At 47.3% G+C, this 20,125-nt stretch overlaps 1 protein-coding gene across 1 annotated transcript in view; it reads left to right on the top strand.

Annotated features, from left to right (window-relative positions):
• KANK2 (KN motif and ankyrin repeat domains 2) overlaps positions 1-19,915 on the top strand; it is a 98,668-nt gene extending 78,753 nt beyond the window's left edge. The window contains exons 3-14 of the mRNA XM_075346534.1: positions 3,714-3,809; positions 4,861-5,110; positions 5,190-6,382; positions 7,118-7,234; positions 7,887-7,956; positions 8,612-8,830; positions 9,156-9,243; positions 10,946-11,165; positions 16,276-16,418; positions 16,871-17,071; positions 17,182-17,274; positions 18,339-19,915. Coding sequence (XP_075202649.1) covers positions 3,770-3,809; positions 4,861-5,110; positions 5,190-6,382; positions 7,118-7,234; positions 7,887-7,956; positions 8,612-8,830; positions 9,156-9,243; positions 10,946-11,165; positions 16,276-16,418; positions 16,871-17,071; positions 17,182-17,274; positions 18,339-18,395 — 2,691 coding nt within the window. The 5' untranslated portion in view covers positions 3,714-3,769 and the 3' untranslated portion in view covers positions 18,396-19,915. The remainder of the gene's footprint in view (positions 1-3,713; positions 3,810-4,860; positions 5,111-5,189; positions 6,383-7,117; positions 7,235-7,886; positions 7,957-8,611; positions 8,831-9,155; positions 9,244-10,945; positions 11,166-16,275; positions 16,419-16,870; positions 17,072-17,181; positions 17,275-18,338) is intronic.
• Positions 19,916-20,125: the final 210 nt, after the last annotated feature.

Here is a 20,125-nt window from a genome sequence, read left to right as displayed (position 1 = left end):
AGACCGTCCACTGAGAGGGCAGGAACAAAGAGACCATCCACTGAGAGGGTAGGAACAAAGAGACCGTCCACTGAGGGTAGGAACAAAGAGACCATCCACTGAGAGGGCAGGAACAAAGAGACCGTCCACTGAGAGGGCAGGAACAAAGAGACCGTCCACTGAGGGGAAAGTAACAGAGAGACCGTCCACTGAGAGGGCAGGAACAAAGAGACCGTCCACTGAGAGGGCAGGAACAAAGAGACCGTCCACTGAGAGGGCAGGAACAAAGATCGACCACTGAGAGGGAAGGAAGAAAGAGACCGTCCACTGAGAGGGAAGGAAGAAAGAGACCGTCCACAGAGAGGGAAGGAATAAAGAGACCATCCACTGAGAGGGCAGAAACAAAGATGTGCCGCCCCAGCAGTGGATCAAACCGCTCGGTTCCCGGGGTAGTGTCCGTTCGTGGCTCGAGGGTCTCCGGACCCGGGGGCTTAGGGGCCACACTCTAAAGTAAATGGGGGATATTTACAGTGGAGTTATAGTTAGTGATGCCACCCATGGTGTGTGGTAACTGGGGGTACTGCCACTGCCGTTGGGAGTACCCGGGGTGATGGAAGGGGGCAGCAAGGTGTCATTGCCCTCCACGGGTAGGGGTAGGCCTCGGGAATCTGGATGGTGCTACTAGGTGCCGTGAAGGGGAAATCACTCAGGTACTCACTCAGTCAATAAGCAGATGCTGACAACCGGGTAAACCAAGTCTATGGATGCCGCTGCCTCTCAAGGGGAGTTTGTCCGGGTCCCGTCCCCTGCAGTGCTGCCTGGTGATCCGTGACCTGCCTCCTGGCACAAAGTTTAAATTCACCGTAGTGGCCCAGTAGTCTGAAACTTGCTGGGCCTCGCTCCCCACTGTGGCTAAGTGTGGGAGCCTGCTCTCAGGGCTCACACTCGGAATTTTAGTGGGCCGCTTGTATGGAAGGCCCTATCCCCCTCGTTGCACTAGTGCCCCGATTCTGGAGCTAGTGGGAACAGTCCATGAAGGCCCTGTTCTCCTCAGGCTAATTGCCGGGTTTCCTGAAGCTTCTCCCCGACCTAGGGTCTGTGTACCCCTCGATGACTTCAGTACCGGACCGGTGATAGGACCAGGCTGCTGACCGTCCTCTTTGACAGGTCCCAGGCTCCTAGTCTCAATCCCCTGCGACCGGGGGTCTGACTCCTCCAGGTCCAGACCACAGTCTGCAACCTAGTAAGCTTCTCCTGGGAGCCACTACTCCCAACCTCCTTCACCTTGTTACTTCTCCACTTCATTTCTCCACTTCACTTCACTCCTCGCCCCCCTTCCTGACCCCTAGGTGGGTGACCCTATTCCGCTCAAGCCGCCCACTGGTGTGTCTGGTGGGTGTGGTGCAGGGTGTATCTAGGATTTGATTTGCTGTTGGAGGCAACACTAAAAGATGGGGACCCAGAACCATGAGGAATTTGAATACTGCACTAAAGATAAAGAGTGTGCAGTACCCTGTGATGACCTGATAGTCCAGGGGCATCACAAAGAGACTGTCCACTGAGAGGGTAGGAACAAAGAGACCGTCCACTGAGAGGGCAGGAACAAAGAGACCGTCCACTGACTGAGAGGGCAGTAATAAAAAAAGAGACCGTCCACTGAGAAGGCAGGAACAAGAGACCGTCCACTGAGAGGGCAGGAAAACAGAGACCGTACGCTGAGAGGGAAGGATCAAAGAGACCGTCCACTGAGAGGGAAGGAAGAAAGAGACCGTCCACTGAGAGGGCAGGAACAAAGAGACCGTCCACTGAGAGGGAAGGAACAAAGACCGTCAATAGAGAAGAGGACGACGGGAACAAAGAGACTGTACAAGAAAGAGAAAAAAAGTTGAGAAATGAGGAGAAAACAAATGTGACGCCCCTGGACTATCAGGTCATCACAGGGTATTGCGCAAACTGTCCTTCTGCGTGGTATTCCAAGTCCCTCATGGTTCTGGGTCCCTAGCTAAATGGTGTTGCCTCCAACAGCAAATCAAATCCTAGATACACCCTGCACCACACCCACCAGGCACAGCAGTGGACGGCTTGAGTGGAATAGAGTCGTCCACCTGGGGGGGTCGGGAGAGGGAGGTGAGGAGTGTAGTGAGTTGTGAGTAGGGAGAGAGAGTGAGAGAAGGTCAGGAGAGGTGGCTCCTAGAGAAGCTGTCTAGGTTGCAGACGGTGGTCTAAGCCTAGAGGAGTTGGACCCCTGATCGCAGGGGATTGTGGCAAGGTGCCTGTCGAGGAGGAAAGCCGGCAGCCGAGCACTATCACCGGTCTGGGTCCGAAGGCACGACAGGGTACACGGACCCTAGGTTGGGGAGTAGCTTCAGGCAACCCAACAATTCACCTGAGGAGAACGGAGCCTTTATGATCTGTTCCCACCCGCTCCAAAATTGGGGCATTAGCGCAACGATGGGGATAGGACTTTCCAATCCAAAACGGTCCAGAAAATCCCAAGTGTGAGTCCTGAGAGCAAGCTCCCACACCTAGCCATAGTGGGGAGCGGGGCCCAGCAAGTTCCACACTACTGGGCCACCACGTTGAAGTCAAACTGAGTGCCAGGAGGCAGGTCACGGATCACCAGGCAACACCATTGGGGACAGGACCCGGACGAGCTCCCCTCAGCGGCAGCAGCACCCAGAGAGTTGGTTTACCCGGTTGTCAGTGTCCACTTATTGACTGAGTGAGTACGAAAGTGACCCCTGCATCCTACAGCATTCCCCCCTCACCGAGTCCCGGGGCATCCCCCTACCCGTGGAGGGCTACGACACCTTGCTGCCCCACTCCATCACCCCGGGTACTCTCATCGGCAGCGACGGTACTCCAAAATTACTGTACACCACGGGTGGCGTCACGAACTATATATCAACTCCCCTGTGAATACCCCCTTTCATTTGAGTTGTCGCACGACTCCGGGTCCGGAGACCCTCGTGCCACAGCGAACCCGGATCCGAGCAGCTCGGCTCCACCCACGGGGGCGACACACAAGAAAAAAGTGATACGGGATATATAATGTGAGAGCTGGGGATTACTCTGTATATGGGGCACAGGTGGAAACAGCCATGCATGAATATGAGCATGAGGAAGAGGAGGCAGCCATGTATATAGACAGGAGGACGGGGCAGAGACGTGTGTGTCAGAGGCTGATTACAGAGAACTCGTGATGGAGCGTGTACAGACCGTGTGACACTGAGCACATGAGGACGAGATACTGCCGGAGATCATGAGAGGAAGCAGCCACATAGTGTGAGGCACAGGGGCCTGTATGTAAACAAAGCCTGGAAACCAGGAGGCGGTACTCATGGCAACCAGATACAGGCCTTTTACAGGACAGGAAATGAAACCAGTCATCTGATTGGCTATCATGGTAAATTTATAATGTCCTCCCTCCCATCTGTCACCCTGTGCTGGGATGGAAAGAATACATGTCACTAAGCACCTCTTGGCTGTGTCACCCTGTGGTAAGAAGAGCAAATGCCACATCACATGGCTCCTCCCACCTGACTGTCACACTGGTAGGAGTAGACCCCACAACACATAGCTCCTCCCACCTGATTGCATCACTCTGTGGTGAGAGGGGAAAACTCCATATCACTAAGCTCCTCCCACCTGACTATCACCCTAATTTATGAGTGGCAAAATGCTATATCTGTGAATTTAAATGTGCCCTTTCTCTGCTGTTCTCCCTCTTACAGAGCACAACACTACAGCACAACCTGCACATTTCTGCTTAACACAAGCAACTACAGACATGATGGCACAAGTTCTACACATGGAGTCCCACTTTCCAGGTACCTGTTTAGTCCGTTATGTATTATCAGATAATAATTCCATAGTAAAGTTATTCAGTTAGTAATACTTCATAATAATGGGGATACTTATTCATCTATTACTGGTGTTTCTACGAGTGTTTATATGTTTTCTGCAGGAATCCTGTGTACAAGAATATAACTACTATAATACTGCCCCCTATGTACAAGAATATAACTACTATAATATTGCCCCTATATACAAGAATATAACTACTATAATACTGCCCCTATGTACAAGAATATAACTACTATAATACTGCCCCCTATGTACAAGAATATAACTACTATAATACTGCCCCCTATGTGCAAGAATATAACTACTATAATACTGCCCCTATGTACAACAATATAACTACTATAATACTGCCCCTATGTACAAGAATATAACTACTATAATACTGCCCCTATGTACAAGAATATAACTACTATAATACTGCCCCCTATGTACAAGAATATAACTACTATAATACTGCCCCCTATGTACAAGAATATAACTACTATAATACTGCCCCCTATGTACAAGAATATAACTACTATAATACTGCCCCTATGTACAAGAATATAACTACTATAATACTGCCCCTATGTACAAGAATATAACTACTATAATACTGCTCCTATGTACAAGAATATAACTACTATAATACTGCCCCTATGTACAAGAATATAACTACTATAATACTGCCCCCTATATACAAGAATTTAACTACTATAATACTGACCCCTGTGTACAAGAATATAACTACTATAATACTGCCCCTATGTACAAGAATAGAACTACTATCATACTGCCCCTATGTACAAGAATAGAACTACTATAATACTGCCCCTATGTACAAGAATATACCTACTATAATACTGCCCCTATGTATAAGAATAGAACTACTATAACACTGCTCCTTATGTACAATAATATAACTACTATAATACTGCCCCTATGTACAAGAATATACCTACTATAATACTGCCCCATATGTACAGAAAGATAACTGCGGTAACAATATAATTTACCTCAATTTTCATTTTCCAGGTAAATCTGTCCCAAATACTTTTTCTGCCATGAAGGAGCCTGAAGCCCCATATTCTGTGGAGACACCATATGGATACCGACTGGACCTAGACTTTCTAAAATATGTTGATGATATAGAAAAAGGGCACACCATTAAACGCGTGCCGGTCAGCCGCAGACCTCGGTTTGGATCGTTACCTCGAGGCCCCGGTTATACTGGATCATGGTGGACATCTACTGAATCTCTCTGCTCCAATGCCAGCAATGACAGGTACTGCTCATACATATAGATAAAGGTTGAGTCTCCTCTTATGATGATCAGGATCTCATTTTTGGGTCTTGTTTTGCAGTCGTCATTCTTCTTACTCCTATTGTGGCAGAAGCTTTTACCCGGCGTATGAAGTTAGGAGTGGATCTCAAACTTCAAGCAGCTTCAATCCCAGGGTTGAGAAGACATTGCTTGACGCCAGCAAGAAGTTGGAAGCTGGACAATCTCGGCCAGTCAGTCTCGGATGCCGGTCCACCAGTTCCATTTCGACTCCATCACTCTCTCGTCTTCCCTCCTCATCATCCTGTCAGCAGCTGTCCTCTTTTACTCCGCTGAGTTCTGGGATGTCTACACCAGTGTCTCCAACTCCGGTCCACCTTCAGCATGTACGGGAACAAATGGCCGTAGCCTTGAAGAGATTACGTCAACTGGAAGAGCAAGTTAAGATGATCCCAGTTCTTCAAGTGAAAATTTCGGTGCTCCAGGAGGAAAAACGTCAGCTCAGCGTCCAACTCAAGAGCCAGAAATACTTAGGACACCCGGGAGGAATCACTAAAAGCAGGACCAGGGGAGAACTGTACATCGAAATTCCAGAAGAAGAGTTGAAGGATGGAAGAAACGAAGTTGGAGCTGGAGAGGAGAAGAAAGCATGTGATGAAGGAACTGAAGGAGAAGACAAGAAAGAGTCGGGAGAGCGAAAGGACCATTCGGGAACAGAAGTCAAGAAAGAGTGCTTGGCTTCCAATGGGATACCCACAAAGAAATTCTGTAGTGTTGGCGTTTGGGTGAGAGAAGTTGACTTCATCCCTCATGGTCCATCTAGACAGCTAGAGGTGGACAAACAAAAGCTTTTAGTCCAGGCATTATCGGCCAAAGTAGCAGTATTGGAACGGCAGCTCAATCGGGCAGTGACCGAGGTTCAAAATGCCAACCGCAAGCTAGAGGAGGCTGAGCGGGCCTCGATCAGAGGTGATGACACGTTAAAGAGAGAAAAGAAAGAAGATGTGAGAGCCGATGCGGTGAAAGTTGCAAGGGTGGAAAGAGGAAGTGAAGTTGTCTCCAGCACTGAAGTTGGACCTGGAGTTCAACCTCAGAGGTCACGAGATCTGGAAGGTAGAGGAGTAGCCATAATAAAAACTAGGGAAGAAGAGGAGAGAGTATTCAAGAGCCGGGAAGTGATGGATAAACCACTTTTTACTTCAACCGGACCTCCCGTCCATGTCCATTTGGTCAAGAAGATCAGCATCACTGGGCAAAACAGTGAGGAGAAGAAAGGTGAGTGGTGGACTGTGGTAGTGACCTCTCTAAGGACACCAAAAAAGTGTCGTAGGTAAAACAATTGGCTGGCCAACTTTTAAACCAACTTTTGCTGCACATCTTAAGCTAGGGGTCCCCAACCTATGGTTCAGGAGCATGAGAGTGACCACTCTAAGGGCACCAAAAAAGTGTTGCAGGTGTGCCAATTGGTTGGCCAACTTTTAGACCAGTTTTTTTTCTTCACATCGTAAGCCAGGGGTTCCCCAAGCTATGGCTCTCTGGCACAAGATGTGTGGCTCGCGGCTGTTTTACAGATAAGTGCATGAGGACCAGATCTGGCAAACAGCTATGAAGAGCAGGTCTCCAGATAGAGACTTTTGAGAGTAGTCCCACATAGAAGAGCAGATCTGAATGGGGGTAAGGTAGGAACCCCTGGATCTTGGTATACAGCCTCAGTGAGATTTCTGTGGAAAAGCTGTGGCTATCATTAAACCAGTAAAGGCGGCTCTGTTGTCACTACTGTGAGGGGGGCGGGAGCTGGATGTGGCTGGTGACCCTCTTTCAGAGCTAGATGTGGCTCTCAAGGTCAAAAAAGTTGGGGGGCCTCTGTCTAAAACCATGCCCTCTGTCTAGCAAAGCCATTCCCTCTCTCTAGCTAAGCCATTCCCTCCCGAGAGACCTCTTTTCCCTGATGCATGTAGACCCCCTACTTTATACTTTATGATATCGACACTATTGCTTCTCTGCCCTCAGAGCTTGAGTCAGACAATCAAAAAGAAGAGCCATCTCCATGTCTTACTGTCGACCAGAACATTCAAAGAGTTGATGTGACAGTGGGTGGTTCCGCACCCAGGAAACAAGATAGCACAGGTAACGGGTCAAGAAGTCTTTACCACTGTAACGTCTAGAAGGATTCATCTCGTTATCTATGAATAGAATGAAATTAGAATATGGTCCATCTTGGTGATCTTTACGGCTAACCTTGGCTGGTTGTTTCTTAAAGGGATCCTGTCATATTATTTATGCTGCTCAGACCACGGGCACCATGAATCTAAGTCTGGCTGTCTTATGCAGCCTTGTATATCTGAAAAACACAGTTAGAAAAACCAGCCGGGGCCTATGCGGCTCATCTGACTAATCAAGGTTTGGAGGACAGCTAGTCGGCAATGATAATCTCCTGCTGATAAAACACTGATTGTATTGAAACTGTATCATACAGCTCATTATGTGACACATCATTAGAATCAGGCTCTCACACACAAGATTCTGCTGCAAATATACTTGTGCTCCCAAGTGCAGTCATATCCCCCATTGTAGAAGCACATGCCCCTAATAGATAAAGCACCCTTTTATAACATATCTACTGCCCCCTGCCCTTAATATGGAATATCTACCTCTCCAGGGCGGCCGCACCACCCCCTGGAGGGATCATTGTGTGACACTGCCATCTAGTGGCCAAAATGGGAATTTATTTCTGTGGCGGGACTGAAGATTTTGGCTTTTCTGTTTCATAATTTTTCAGAATTTTCGGGGAAAGGAATCGCTCAGGATGAACAGGACGCAAAATCTCAGTTCTCTGGGGTCAATGGAGAGTAAGTAACAGAGTATATGTGGCCCGTCTGCAGTGGTCGAGGTCAGCAACTCGCCATTTGGACATTATTACAGTGCAATTTCTTTAATCCGTTATCCAATAATGTCATGATTAGAAGATCATCGGGTTCCATAGATTTTTTCTTTTTAACTGTAATAGGATCAAAGGTCTGTGCCAATCCATTTCTTAAAGGGGTTTTTCACCTATAGGGACAATAACAGCGCTACAAACATCCTGAAGCACCATCAGAATGAGCTCACTGATAGTCTATCAAATAGCTCATTCAGCAGCCAGTAATAGACAGAGGTTATAGAAGGCAATTGCAAACATTATATTTAGCTCCAAATACATGTATTTAAGAGAAGAAAAAAAGTCCCAAGATGTGGACAAAGTCCTTTAACTTGATGTTGGTCATGCAGTCACCTGCAGTTTCCACTAGAGGGAGCATGCTAGTTTACTGAGCAGATTCCATTGAATCAATACTATGTGCACAGTATGCAGTGAGCTCCCTCTGGTGGCGGCAGCAGGCAATAGCATATCTATACCTGTGCAATGGACTTGCAGCTCTGTATCAGATATAGGAGTTTGTACCTTTTATGATGATATTAAAGGAGAATGACTTTGAGGGTACATATTAACTTTTATACCTCTTGTAGAATGGATGCGGCGTCATCAGAAGATTCTGGAACTATGGAGAATCCGTCTGACAGTGAAAGTACGGAGAGTGAATATCATGAAGCCAGTGAGGGGCTTAGTGCGGCCCAGACTGATGTACAAATACCACTTCCAACCAGCAGCCAGCCAAAAGATGCGGAGAAGCCTCCAGCCCCAGAGACCCCGGCGAGCAGCTCATCCCCTACTAGTCCCTTCCCGAGGTAACGCTAATTTAGATCTGTTTACTAGCCCTAATTGTAGATTTGGTGACCTCCTATTACGATCAGGCAGAGCGAAAGATCAATAGGGATAAAGGCCCTGTCACACACAGAGATAAATCTGCGATAGATCTGTGGTTGCAGTGAAATTGTGGTCAATCAGTGCCAGGTTTGTGGATGTGTACAAATGGAACAATATGTCCATGATTTCACTGCAACCACAGATCTGCCAAAGATTTATCTCTGTGTGTAAAGTGGCCTTAAGTTTGTCCTATTTGCTGTGTCCCTTTCAGTCCTCCATCTTCGTCTCCATTATGTCTTGACGCAGGGTGGAGCTCAGTAACGTTCTGATCTCGGGCTGCGTGGCTGTACAGAAGTATCTGGATGATCCTACTTCTCTTACAGAAGAAGAGAAGGTAAGGGTGATAGGAAAAAAAGAAGGTAAGGGTGGTTGGAAAAAAAAGAAGGTAAGGGTAGAAGGAAAAAAAGAAGGGAAGGGTGATAGGAAAAAAAGAAGGTAAGGGTGGTAGGAAAAAAAGAAGGTAAGGGTGGTAGGAAAAAAGAAAGTAAGAGTGATAGGAAAAAAAGAAGGTAAGGGTGGTAGGAAAAAAGAAAGTAAGAGTGATAGGAAAAAAAAAAGGTAAGGGTGGTAGGAAAAAAAGAAGGTAAGTGTTACGGTTGCTGTGGCACTGGAGTCTATGTCCAGATTTCTTGCTACTGCACATCTGCGAGCACTGGAGACTATGTCCAGATTTCTTGCTACTGCACATGTGCAAGCGCTGGAGACTAAGTCCTATCTTGGAGCCATTGCACATGTGCGGGTGACATCATCGCTGACACGAGGTCACATGTCTCTGACACCTTCTATGCCGATTGGCCGCTGGTCATGTGCTTGTGACGTGGTCACATGTCTCTGACACCTTCTATGCCGATTGGTCGCTGGTCATGTGCTTGTGACGCTTTGCTCGGTGATAGGCCAGCGTGACGTCATTCCTGTCGTTCTGGCAGCGGATTGGCTCTGGTGTCCTCCATCTTGGATGAGGCACAGAGTCTATATAAGACCCTGACGCACGCCGCATGGCGCTCAGTCCTCTTGGTTCATGCATGAGAGTAGACGCTCTGTGCACGTCCCTCTAGGCATCTCTCTGTCTATGCTAGGTGAGCGCTACCGGCAGGGTAGCGTTCTTATACCTTACAGCTTCGGCTGCAGTCCGTATCCTTACCTCTTATGGAGCGGACATAGGCAGGTGCCTGAGGCACATGGTCTGGCTGGGCCTTGTGATTCTACTCGTAGGTGGACGATGCCGCTAGGATAACGTTCCTTATACTGCGTCTGGCAGTTGTTCGTATCCTCGCACACTATGGGAGCGAACAGAGGTAGGAGCTTTGTGCGGCTTATGCTGCTGTCCGTCTCTTTTGCACCACTAGAAGAGCGGACCTAGGCAGGTGCCATATCTAGTGGTTCGTGTCCTCGCACACTAGTGGAGCGAACGCAGGTAGGAGCTTTGTACGGCTTACGCTGCTGTCCGTCTCCTGGCACCACTAGAGGAACGGACCTAGGTAGGTGCCATTTCACACTCACTGCCTTTGTCTCTGTGATTATTAACAGAGACCATACTACACACCCTCCAAGTAAGGGAGGAATTGCCTTATTTACTAATTATATTCCTCTGTGAGTTTAACAGAGGTATTGCACTCTGCCATAGTCTGCAGCAGAGTCTTTGCACGGTGGACCCTGACTGTCTGATACTCCTTTAGGTTTTATCAGACAGCTCCCTGTAACAGTAAGGGTGGTAGGAAAAAAAGAAGGTAAGGGTGGTAGGAAAAAAAGAAGGTAAGGGTGGTAGGAAAAAAAGAAGGTAAGGATGATAGGACGAAAGAAGGTAATGGTGGTAAGAAAAAAAGAAGGTAATGGTGGTAGGAAAAAAGAAGGTAAGGGTGGTAGGAAAAAAAGAAAGTAAGAGCAATAGGAAAACAGAAGGTAAGGGCGATAGGAAAGAAGGAGGTAAGGGTGACAGAAAAGAAGGTAAGGATGATAGGAAAAGTATGATGCCAGATGGAGATCCGCAGGTTACCAATAACATATGAACACGTTTTCTGCATGTGTGATGTGTTCAGGCAGCAGCACATGAAGCTATTATGAAGGAATGGATGAAAATCTTCAGACAGAAGGAGGTAGATCCCGCCATCATCCGCCATCACTTAAACGTCTTCCGTGCTATGTCTCCACGTCTCCTGGAAGTCATCGTAAACATGGCCGACTCTAAAGGGAACACCGCGGTCCACTATGCCGTGTCCCAGTCTAACTTCACTGTGGTCCGGCAGCTCCTAGATACCGGTAAGATCACATATTGCTTATTGGGTTGGTGGTTGTATAGGGCCACCTTACAATAAATAGTTAAAACACCAGAGAAAGGTAAGGGAAGACGGTAAAAGCCTTGAAAGTGGGCAGTTTTTGCTCCCATTTTACTCCCGCTGCTTACCCGAGACTCCGGGTTTGTTTTGTTTTTTAAATCCGCCATATGGTTGTAAAGATACGGCGTTATTATCTGCCTATACACTAGAGATTGCCAAAACAGTGCGTATGCAAACATGCCAGTCAGTGAAGTGCCCATCAAATACTGCAGCCAGAACAGCGTCTAGAGAAATATACCAACCCCTTCCATGTGCCTGGCACGGTACTTAACCTGCTTTTACTCTGGAGAACCCATTACTTGGACAGTCTGTTGTTTTCAGCAGACACATTGTAATGATATCTGCAGGGCATTGTAGAGGAATTGAACATCTACTATCAGGAAACTCATCCCAGAGCTGGATTCACAGCTACACTGCTTAGTAATGCTGTATAATGAACAGTCACTAGCAGGACACTCATCCCAGAGCTGGATTCACAGCTACACTGCTCAGTATTAATGTATAATGAACACTTACAAGCAGGAACTCACCCCAGAGCTGGACTCACAGCTACACTTGTCAGTACTAATCTATATATATAATTGCCTTATTCTGTCTGTCTGTCTTGCTCCAAAATTATGTTGTTACAGTGACAACCGTCGCATTGGCTCACCTCGCCTCGGCTCCGCCCCCCGCACAGATTGGCCGATCGCACAGGCCCCGCCCCCTCACACATTGGACGCTCGCCCTGGCCCCGCCCCCCGCACGCATTCCCCGAACCCACACGGGGCCCTGACTCCCAGCTGACTGCTGCACCCCTGGAAGCCCATACCGGCAAGCCGGATGTGTGAAACCACTAACTTACCCCGGCTCCCGGAACACGTGTGCCGGAGGCGGCGTAGGCTGGTAATCATGGTACACATTGGGTAACTATAGAAACCACTTTCCTTAGTTACCCGATGTGTAACATGGTTACTAGCTTATCCCGGCTCCCGGCACACGTTAGCACTGTCGCTTTGAATAGTTACTTACCTTTTCTCCACTTTGTCGGATCCGGCGCGTTCCTGTGCACTGTGTACACTACAGTGGCCCGCGACAAGCTCCGATCACGTGTTGTCATGTGACCGGAGCATGTGACCAGGAAGTTGCGGTTCGGCCACTGCACTGTACACAGTGTATGGCTGCTTTCAGACGTCCGTGTTTAATCAGGTACCAGTCACACGCATGGTTATGGTCATACATGTGACATCCGTGTTTGCATGCGTGTGACAGGTACCGTAGAAAACACGGGTCTGTGAAATAAAAATATTTTTCATATTTACCTGCTTTCTCCGGCTCTGCTGCCTCCCGCTCCTGACTGCCTATCAACATACACACACACACACACTGAGCACATATACACACACACACACACACACTGAGCACATATACACACACAGCAGACACGCATGGATACACCGAGCGTATACACACATAGCGCACATGCATGTACACACACACACAGCAGACACACATGGATACACCGAGCACATAGACACATAGCGCACATGCATGTATACACACACACACACACACTGAGCACATATACACACATAGCAGACACACATGGATACACCGCGCGCATACACACATAGCGCACATGCATGTACACACACACACACACTGAGCACACACACACTGAGCACATATACACACTGAGCACACACACACTGAGCACACACACATAGCAGACAGACAGACACACACACACACACACACACATAGCAGACACACATGGATATACCGAGCACATACACACAGCGCACATGCATGTATACACACACACACATAGCAGACACACATGGATACACCGACCACATACACACAGCGCACATGCATGTATACACACACACACACACACTGAGCACATATACACACATAGCAGACACACATGGATACACCGCGCGCATACACACATAGCGCACATGCATGTACACACACACACACACTGAGCACACACACACTGAGCACACACAAATAGCAGACAGACAGACACACACACACACACATACCAGACACACATGGATACACCGAGCGCATACACACATAGTGCACATGCATGTACACACACACACACTCTGCTGTACACTCACCCAGCGATGCGGTCCCCGGCACTGAAGTCCCCAGCGCTGCTCCACAGGGCACTGAATATTCAGTGAGTATAATTACCGTTGATAAGGAGCGGGAGGCAGCAGAGCCGGAGAAAAGTAAATATAGAAAATATTTTTATTAAAAAAAACCATATTTTCTCCGATATGTTTTACACTGATGTCGCACGGATCACATCAGTGTGCGATCCATGTGACATCCGTGCTGCCGGAGATGCCTGCGTGTGTGCGTGTGGGGTCATGAAAAGTCACACGGTCCGTGTGCAAACACGGACGTGTGAGGCACATCATAGAATAACATGGGTACGTGTGACATCCGTGTTAAAAATGGATGTCACACATACCTAAAACACGGATGTCTGAAACCAGCCTACGGCAGCGCGCCGGATCCGACAAAGTTGAGAAAAGCTGGATGTGTGAAACCACTAGCTTACCCCGGCTCCCGGCACATGTGTGCCGGAGCCGGCGTAGGATGGTAACCATGGTACACATCGGGTAACTATAGAAACCGCTTTGCTTAGTTACCCAACGTGTAACATGGTTACTGGCTTACCCCGGCTCTCGGCACACGTGTTCCGGAGCCGGCGTACGCTGTTAACCAGCGTACACATCGGGTAACTATGGAAACCGCTTTGCATAGTTACCCGATGTGTACCATGGTTACTAGCTTACCCCGGCTCCCTGCCCATTCAGATCGTTGGTCTCGCACTGTCAAACACGCCGATGCATGCTGCACAGGAGGAGACCAACAAGCAAAAAATGAACCATCATTATGCAAGACTTACTCATTATATTATTATTCAATCTGCTAACCTACATACACATTCTAAACTACCCGATACGTTAGAATACGGCCACCTTCTAGTGTGTAATGAACACTTACTAGGGATGAAACTCACCCAGAGCTGGATTCACAGATACAATACTCAGTAATGCTGTATAATGAACACTTACTAGGGATGAAACTCACCCAGAGCTGGATTCACAGATACACTACTCAGTAATGCTGCATAATGAGCACTTACTAGGGATGAAACTCACACCAGAGCTGGATTCACAGATACACTACTCAGTGATGCTGTATAATGAACACTTACTAGGGATGAAACTCACCCAGAGCTGGATTCACAGATACACTACTCAGTATGAATGTATAATGAACACTTACTAGGGATGAAACTCACCCAGAGCTGGATTCACAGATACACTACTCAGTAATGCTGTATAATGAACACTTACTAGGGATGAAACTCACCCAGAGCTGGATTCACAGATACACTACTCAGTAATGCTGTATAATGAACACTTACTAGGGATGAAACTCACCCAGCGCTGGATTCACAGATACACTACTCAGTGATGCTGTATAATGAACACTTACTAGGGATGTAACTCACACCAGAGCTGGATTCACAGATACACTACTCAGTAATGCTGTATAATGAGCACTTACTAGGGATGAAACTCACCCAGAGCTGGATTCACAGATACACTACTCAGTAATGCTGTATAATGAACACTTACTAGGGATGAAACTCACCCAGCGCTGGATTCACAGATACACTACTCAGTATGAATGTATAATGAACACTTACTAGGGATGTAACTCACACCAGAGCTGGATTCACAGATACACTACTCAGTAATGCTGTATAATGAGCACTTACTAGGGATGAAACTCACCCAGAGCTGGATTCACAGATACACTACTCAGTAATGCTGTATAATGAGCACTTACTAGGGATGAAACTCACACCAGAGCTGGATTCACAGATATACTACTCAGTAATGCTGTATAATGAACACTTACTAGGGATGAAACTCACCCAGAGCTGGATTCACAGATACACTACTCAGTAATGCTGTATAATGAGCACTTACTAGGGATGAAACTCACACCAGAGCTGGATTCACAGATACACTACTCAGTAATGCTGTATAGTGAGCACTTACTAGGGATGAAACTCACCCAGAGCTGGATTCACAGATACACTACTCAGTAATGCTGTATAGTGAGCACTTACTAGGGATGAAACTCACCCAGAGCTGGATTCACAGATACACTACTCAGTGATGCTGTATAATGAACACTTACTAGGGATGAAACTCACCCAGAGCTGGATTCACAGATACACTACTCAGTAATGCTGTATAATGAGCACTTACTAGGGATGAAACTCACCCAGAGCTGGATTCACAGATACACTACTCAGTAATGCTGTATAATGAGCACTTACTAGGGATGAAACACACCAGAGCTGGATTCACAGATACACTACTCAGTATGAATGTATAATGAACACTTACTAGGGATGAAACTCACACCAGAGCTGGATTCACAGATACACTACTCAGTAATGCTGTATAATGAGCACTTACTAGGGATGAAACTCACCCAGAGCTGGATTCACAGATACACTACTCAGTAATGCTGTATAATGAACACTTACTAGGGATGAAATTCACACCAGAGCTGGATTCACAGATACACTACTCAGTAATGCTGTATAGTGAGCACTTACTAGGGATGAAACTCACCCAGAGCTGGACTCACAGATACACTACTCACTACTGTTTAGTACAGTAAATAATAGCAGGAAACTCACCCCAGAGCTTAATTTGCAGCTATAATAATTAATTTGCTGTATGATGAGCACTGACTAGCAAGAAAACCCTGGGATCTGCTATACTTTACAGGACTTCCACATTAAATTGGACGCATTTATTTTAAGTTTCTATCATGATATCAATGTTTTCCCTTTAATTATCCTCATACGTCACCCCATTAAATGTCACTTTGCAAACCATCTGCTCCAATACTTCCTCTAATTCCAAATATCATTGTGAACGTCAACCCCTGCGCGCTGCCTTCTCTTACCCCTCCTTTACCTCTGTCTTTCCCTCCAGGCCTGTGTGATGTGAACAGACAGAATAAGGCCGGATTCACTCCCCTCATGCTCACAGCTCTGGCAGCTTTACGCTCCAACGAAGACATAGAGACGGTGACACAGATGCTGCGCCTCGGAGATGTGAACTGCAGAGCCAGCCAGGTGTGTATACAGGAATCCGGGCAAAGTGGGCGACAGATCCTAAGCATGATGTAAAAGCAGCCATATTACTTGTCACCCAGCTTTCCCAGGCACAGATATTGTAATAAAACTTATATCAGAGGTTTTTTTCTCCACTTATGAGCCACTTCCTCTCCTGTCCCTCCTTATCTAAGCCTGAAAAATTGTGAAAACCCCTTTTTGGCCAAAACAAGACAGATGGCTGCCAACTGACAGAGATCAGATTACAGCAGCCTATTGATAATTTAGATAGGGAGGAGACACAGATTTCTAGTAAGTGTTTGTCTCACCCTAGAGCTGGATTCACAGCTACACTACAGTATAATGTTCCCGTGTATTACCTAGAAAATGCTGAATATCGCCCCCTACGGATCCTATTCTTGCCCTGTCATGGTTATTCACTGTACTGAATACTATATATTTGCTTATTTCAGGCAGGACAGACAGCTCTGATGCTGGCGGTCAGTCACGGGCGCCTAGACGTGGTGCGCGCTCTGCTCCAGTGTGGGGCGGATGTCAACGTGCAGGACCACGACGGTTCCACGGCGCTCATGTGTGCATGTGAACACGGACATGTGGACATCGTCAGCCTCCTCCTGGCCATTCCTACCTGCGATGTGGCCCTCACAGATAATGTAAGTCATTAGCCCCCTGGAGGACCCCCTGGTGGACCCCCACTAACACATACATGGATGATTGTGCCTCACATGTATCTGAATATAATGGCTGCCTGTCTCTGTATTAGGATGGGAGCACGGCTCTGTCTATTGCGCTGGAAGCTGGGCAGAACGACATAGCGATGCTTCTCTACGCTCATAGCGCCAAGTCCTCCGCTGCGGTGAGTACAGCCCACGCGGGACCGGTCTCCACCATATTACTGCACTCTGCTTTCATTTTTTTTTCCTACGATACATTTGAGATCTGATTGGTTGCATTGTGAAACACGCCCACTTATGTAGGAGTCTGCCCCTCCCACCACAGGGTAATCTAGACAAGAGGGAGGAGCTAGGTGATGTGGAGTCTGATCCTTTCACCTTAGGGTGATACACACAAGAGCGAAGAGCTATGTCACATGGAGTGTTCTCCTCCCACCACCCTAGGGTAACACTGACAAGAGGGAGGAGCTATGTGACATTGAGACTACTCCCACCAGGGTGTTACAGTCAGGAAGGAGGAGCTATGTGACATTGAGACTGCCCCACCCACGGTGACAGTCAGGAGGGAGGAGCTATGTGACATTGAGACTGCCCCTCCCACCCAGGGTGACAGGAGGGAGGAGCTATGTGACATTGAGACTGCCCCTCCCACCCAGGGTGACAGGAGGGAGTAGCTATGTGACATTGAGACTGCCCCTCCCACCCAGGGTGATACAGTCAGGAAGGAGGAGCTATGTGACATTGAGACTGCCCCACCCACCCAGGGTGACAAGAGGGAGGAGCTATGTGACATTGAGTCTGCACCTCCCACCACAGTGTGACAGGAGGGAGGAGCTATGTGATATGGAGTCAGCTCCACCCACTACAATATGACAATAATGAGGGAGGAGCTTCTCCCTCCATGGGTGACACATACAAGAGGGAGGAGCTATGTGACATTGAGACTGCCCCTCACACCCACAGTGACACAGGCAGGAGGGAGGAGCTATGTGACATGGAGACTGCTCCTCCCACCATAGTCACAGATACAAGAGGGTGGAGCTATGTGGCATTGAGACTGCTCCTCCCACCACAAGGTAACAGGAGGGAGGAGCTATGTGACATGAAGTCTGCCCCTCCCACCATAGGGAGACACATACAAGAAGGAGGAGCTTGTGACATGGAGTCTGCTCTTCTCACAACATGGTGACTTGTGGGTGTAATGTGACCAGTGTGTTTTGGTAACTTTCCTTTGTTTCCTTTTTAGAATGTGGAGAAAACTCTTAAAACCCAGAGTGCAAACCCATATGATGAATCCCAATAGAAGGAGGATTTTGGGTCCTGATTCACAGGAAGGACTCGGGGGGATTGTTGCCTCTGCATGCCGTCCAGAGCCTTATGGCTTCCCCTGAAACCCAGCACTGCAAAACCACTATTCATCCCGCTTCAGCACCATGGAGAGAGGAGCGCTGGAGGCCTGAGGGACGGGTGGGTGCAAGGGGTGCCAGCGAGTGCTGGGAGGACAGGTTCAGAAAGAGTTAATAATGATGTCTGGGGGAGAAAACAGACCCCAAGATGGGAAGGAAGAGACCACCAAACATGGACTCTCAGACTCAAAAATATTTGCAAAAACTCTGCTTGCTGCCTGTTAAACCCTCCCCCCCCAAAAAGAAATCGTTTCAATACAGAATCCTAAAAACGGTATCTGATACTTATCACAGCTGAGGGTTTGCTACATTGGCATTCAGTCTAAAAATCCTCTGTGAGCGAAACACATAAGCAGTGAAAATCAAACCTGCGCTTCTTCAGTTTTCAATAATGTATCGGCGTTGATAAAATGTATTTGAACCAGAGAATAGGGGTGAGCAAATTTAAGGGCGAGTTCTTCCTAATTATTATACCCCTACCCTATAAATATATATTTAGGGAGGGGGTTAACCTAATATATTAAAGAGTTCGGCGCTGGTTTTCTTGTGTTTCTACTCCTCTGCCTTCCTGAGATACAGCCCCTTCTTTCCTGTATATGAATCTAGTCTTGTTATCCAAGTGGGCGTAGTATGAAAGTTGACGCCCACAGAGAAGAGTTGAGGACTACGCCCACTTGGCTAACAAGACTGGATTCATATACAGGAAAGAAGGGGCCATATCTCAGGACTGGAGAGGCGCAGGAGCACAAGAAAAACAACGCCGGATTCAGGAGAACAGCGGCATTCTCAACATTTATGGCAAGGGATAGAGATTCTCACTAATCTCCAAGGTACTTAATGGAAAAGATCTCCACATGCCATGGAAAATCCAAAGAAGAGAGATCAATGGGTATTGCATATTAGGAGACAATCCTGGGTGGAAAAAAGTGGGCTTTCCTATAACATTTGGATAAAGGGAAACAACCCTCCACCCTCCAAAAGACAATGGATAATATGTCACCCACAGATACGACAGGTGATATGTGGAAGGTCTTTCTGTACGTTCAGCAAAGTAATAGGATCAGACAACCACAACGAGCTCTGATTAAGACTATTTTTTCAGCTGGAGAAACTGTAAAATGTAAGCCGTGGTCTGATCGGTGGCCGGGGGGGGGGGGACAGTCTCCCACTTTGCACCAGTTTTCGTCCATGATGGGGCCAGTTAGGTTTTGGGGACCCTCTCTCACGTGTTCCGGTACATCTAAGCTCCTTCCATAATTTTCAGCAATAACTTTTTTGATATTGGTTGTACTAGAGGCACTGCTATATATATATATATATTTTTGTTATCCATACTTATATGTGAGACGGTTGACTACCTGTATTGTATGAAGGTTATCACTTATATAAATATATGTATATAAATAAATGGTTATAAATCCGACTGGTGTCTCCCTGGGTGTTATGGAATAGCATTATATGTATGTGTCACACTCTATCCTCTGGGTCAGATTCTATCTTCTACAGTCCCTGACAGAAGTTCTGTCTCTTAAGCCCGCTTTACACGCTGCAATGTATCTTACAATGTGTTGGCGGGGTCACGTCGTAAGTGACGCACATCCGGCATTGTAAGGTACATTGCAGTGTG

The sequence above is a fragment of the Anomaloglossus baeobatrachus genome, chromosome 4, assembly GCF_048569485.1.
Source record: "Anomaloglossus baeobatrachus isolate aAnoBae1 chromosome 4, aAnoBae1.hap1, whole genome shotgun sequence".
Taxonomy (NCBI): Eukaryota; Metazoa; Chordata; class Amphibia; order Anura; family Aromobatidae; genus Anomaloglossus; species Anomaloglossus baeobatrachus.
This window is presented reverse-complemented; position numbering and strand designations above follow the sequence as displayed.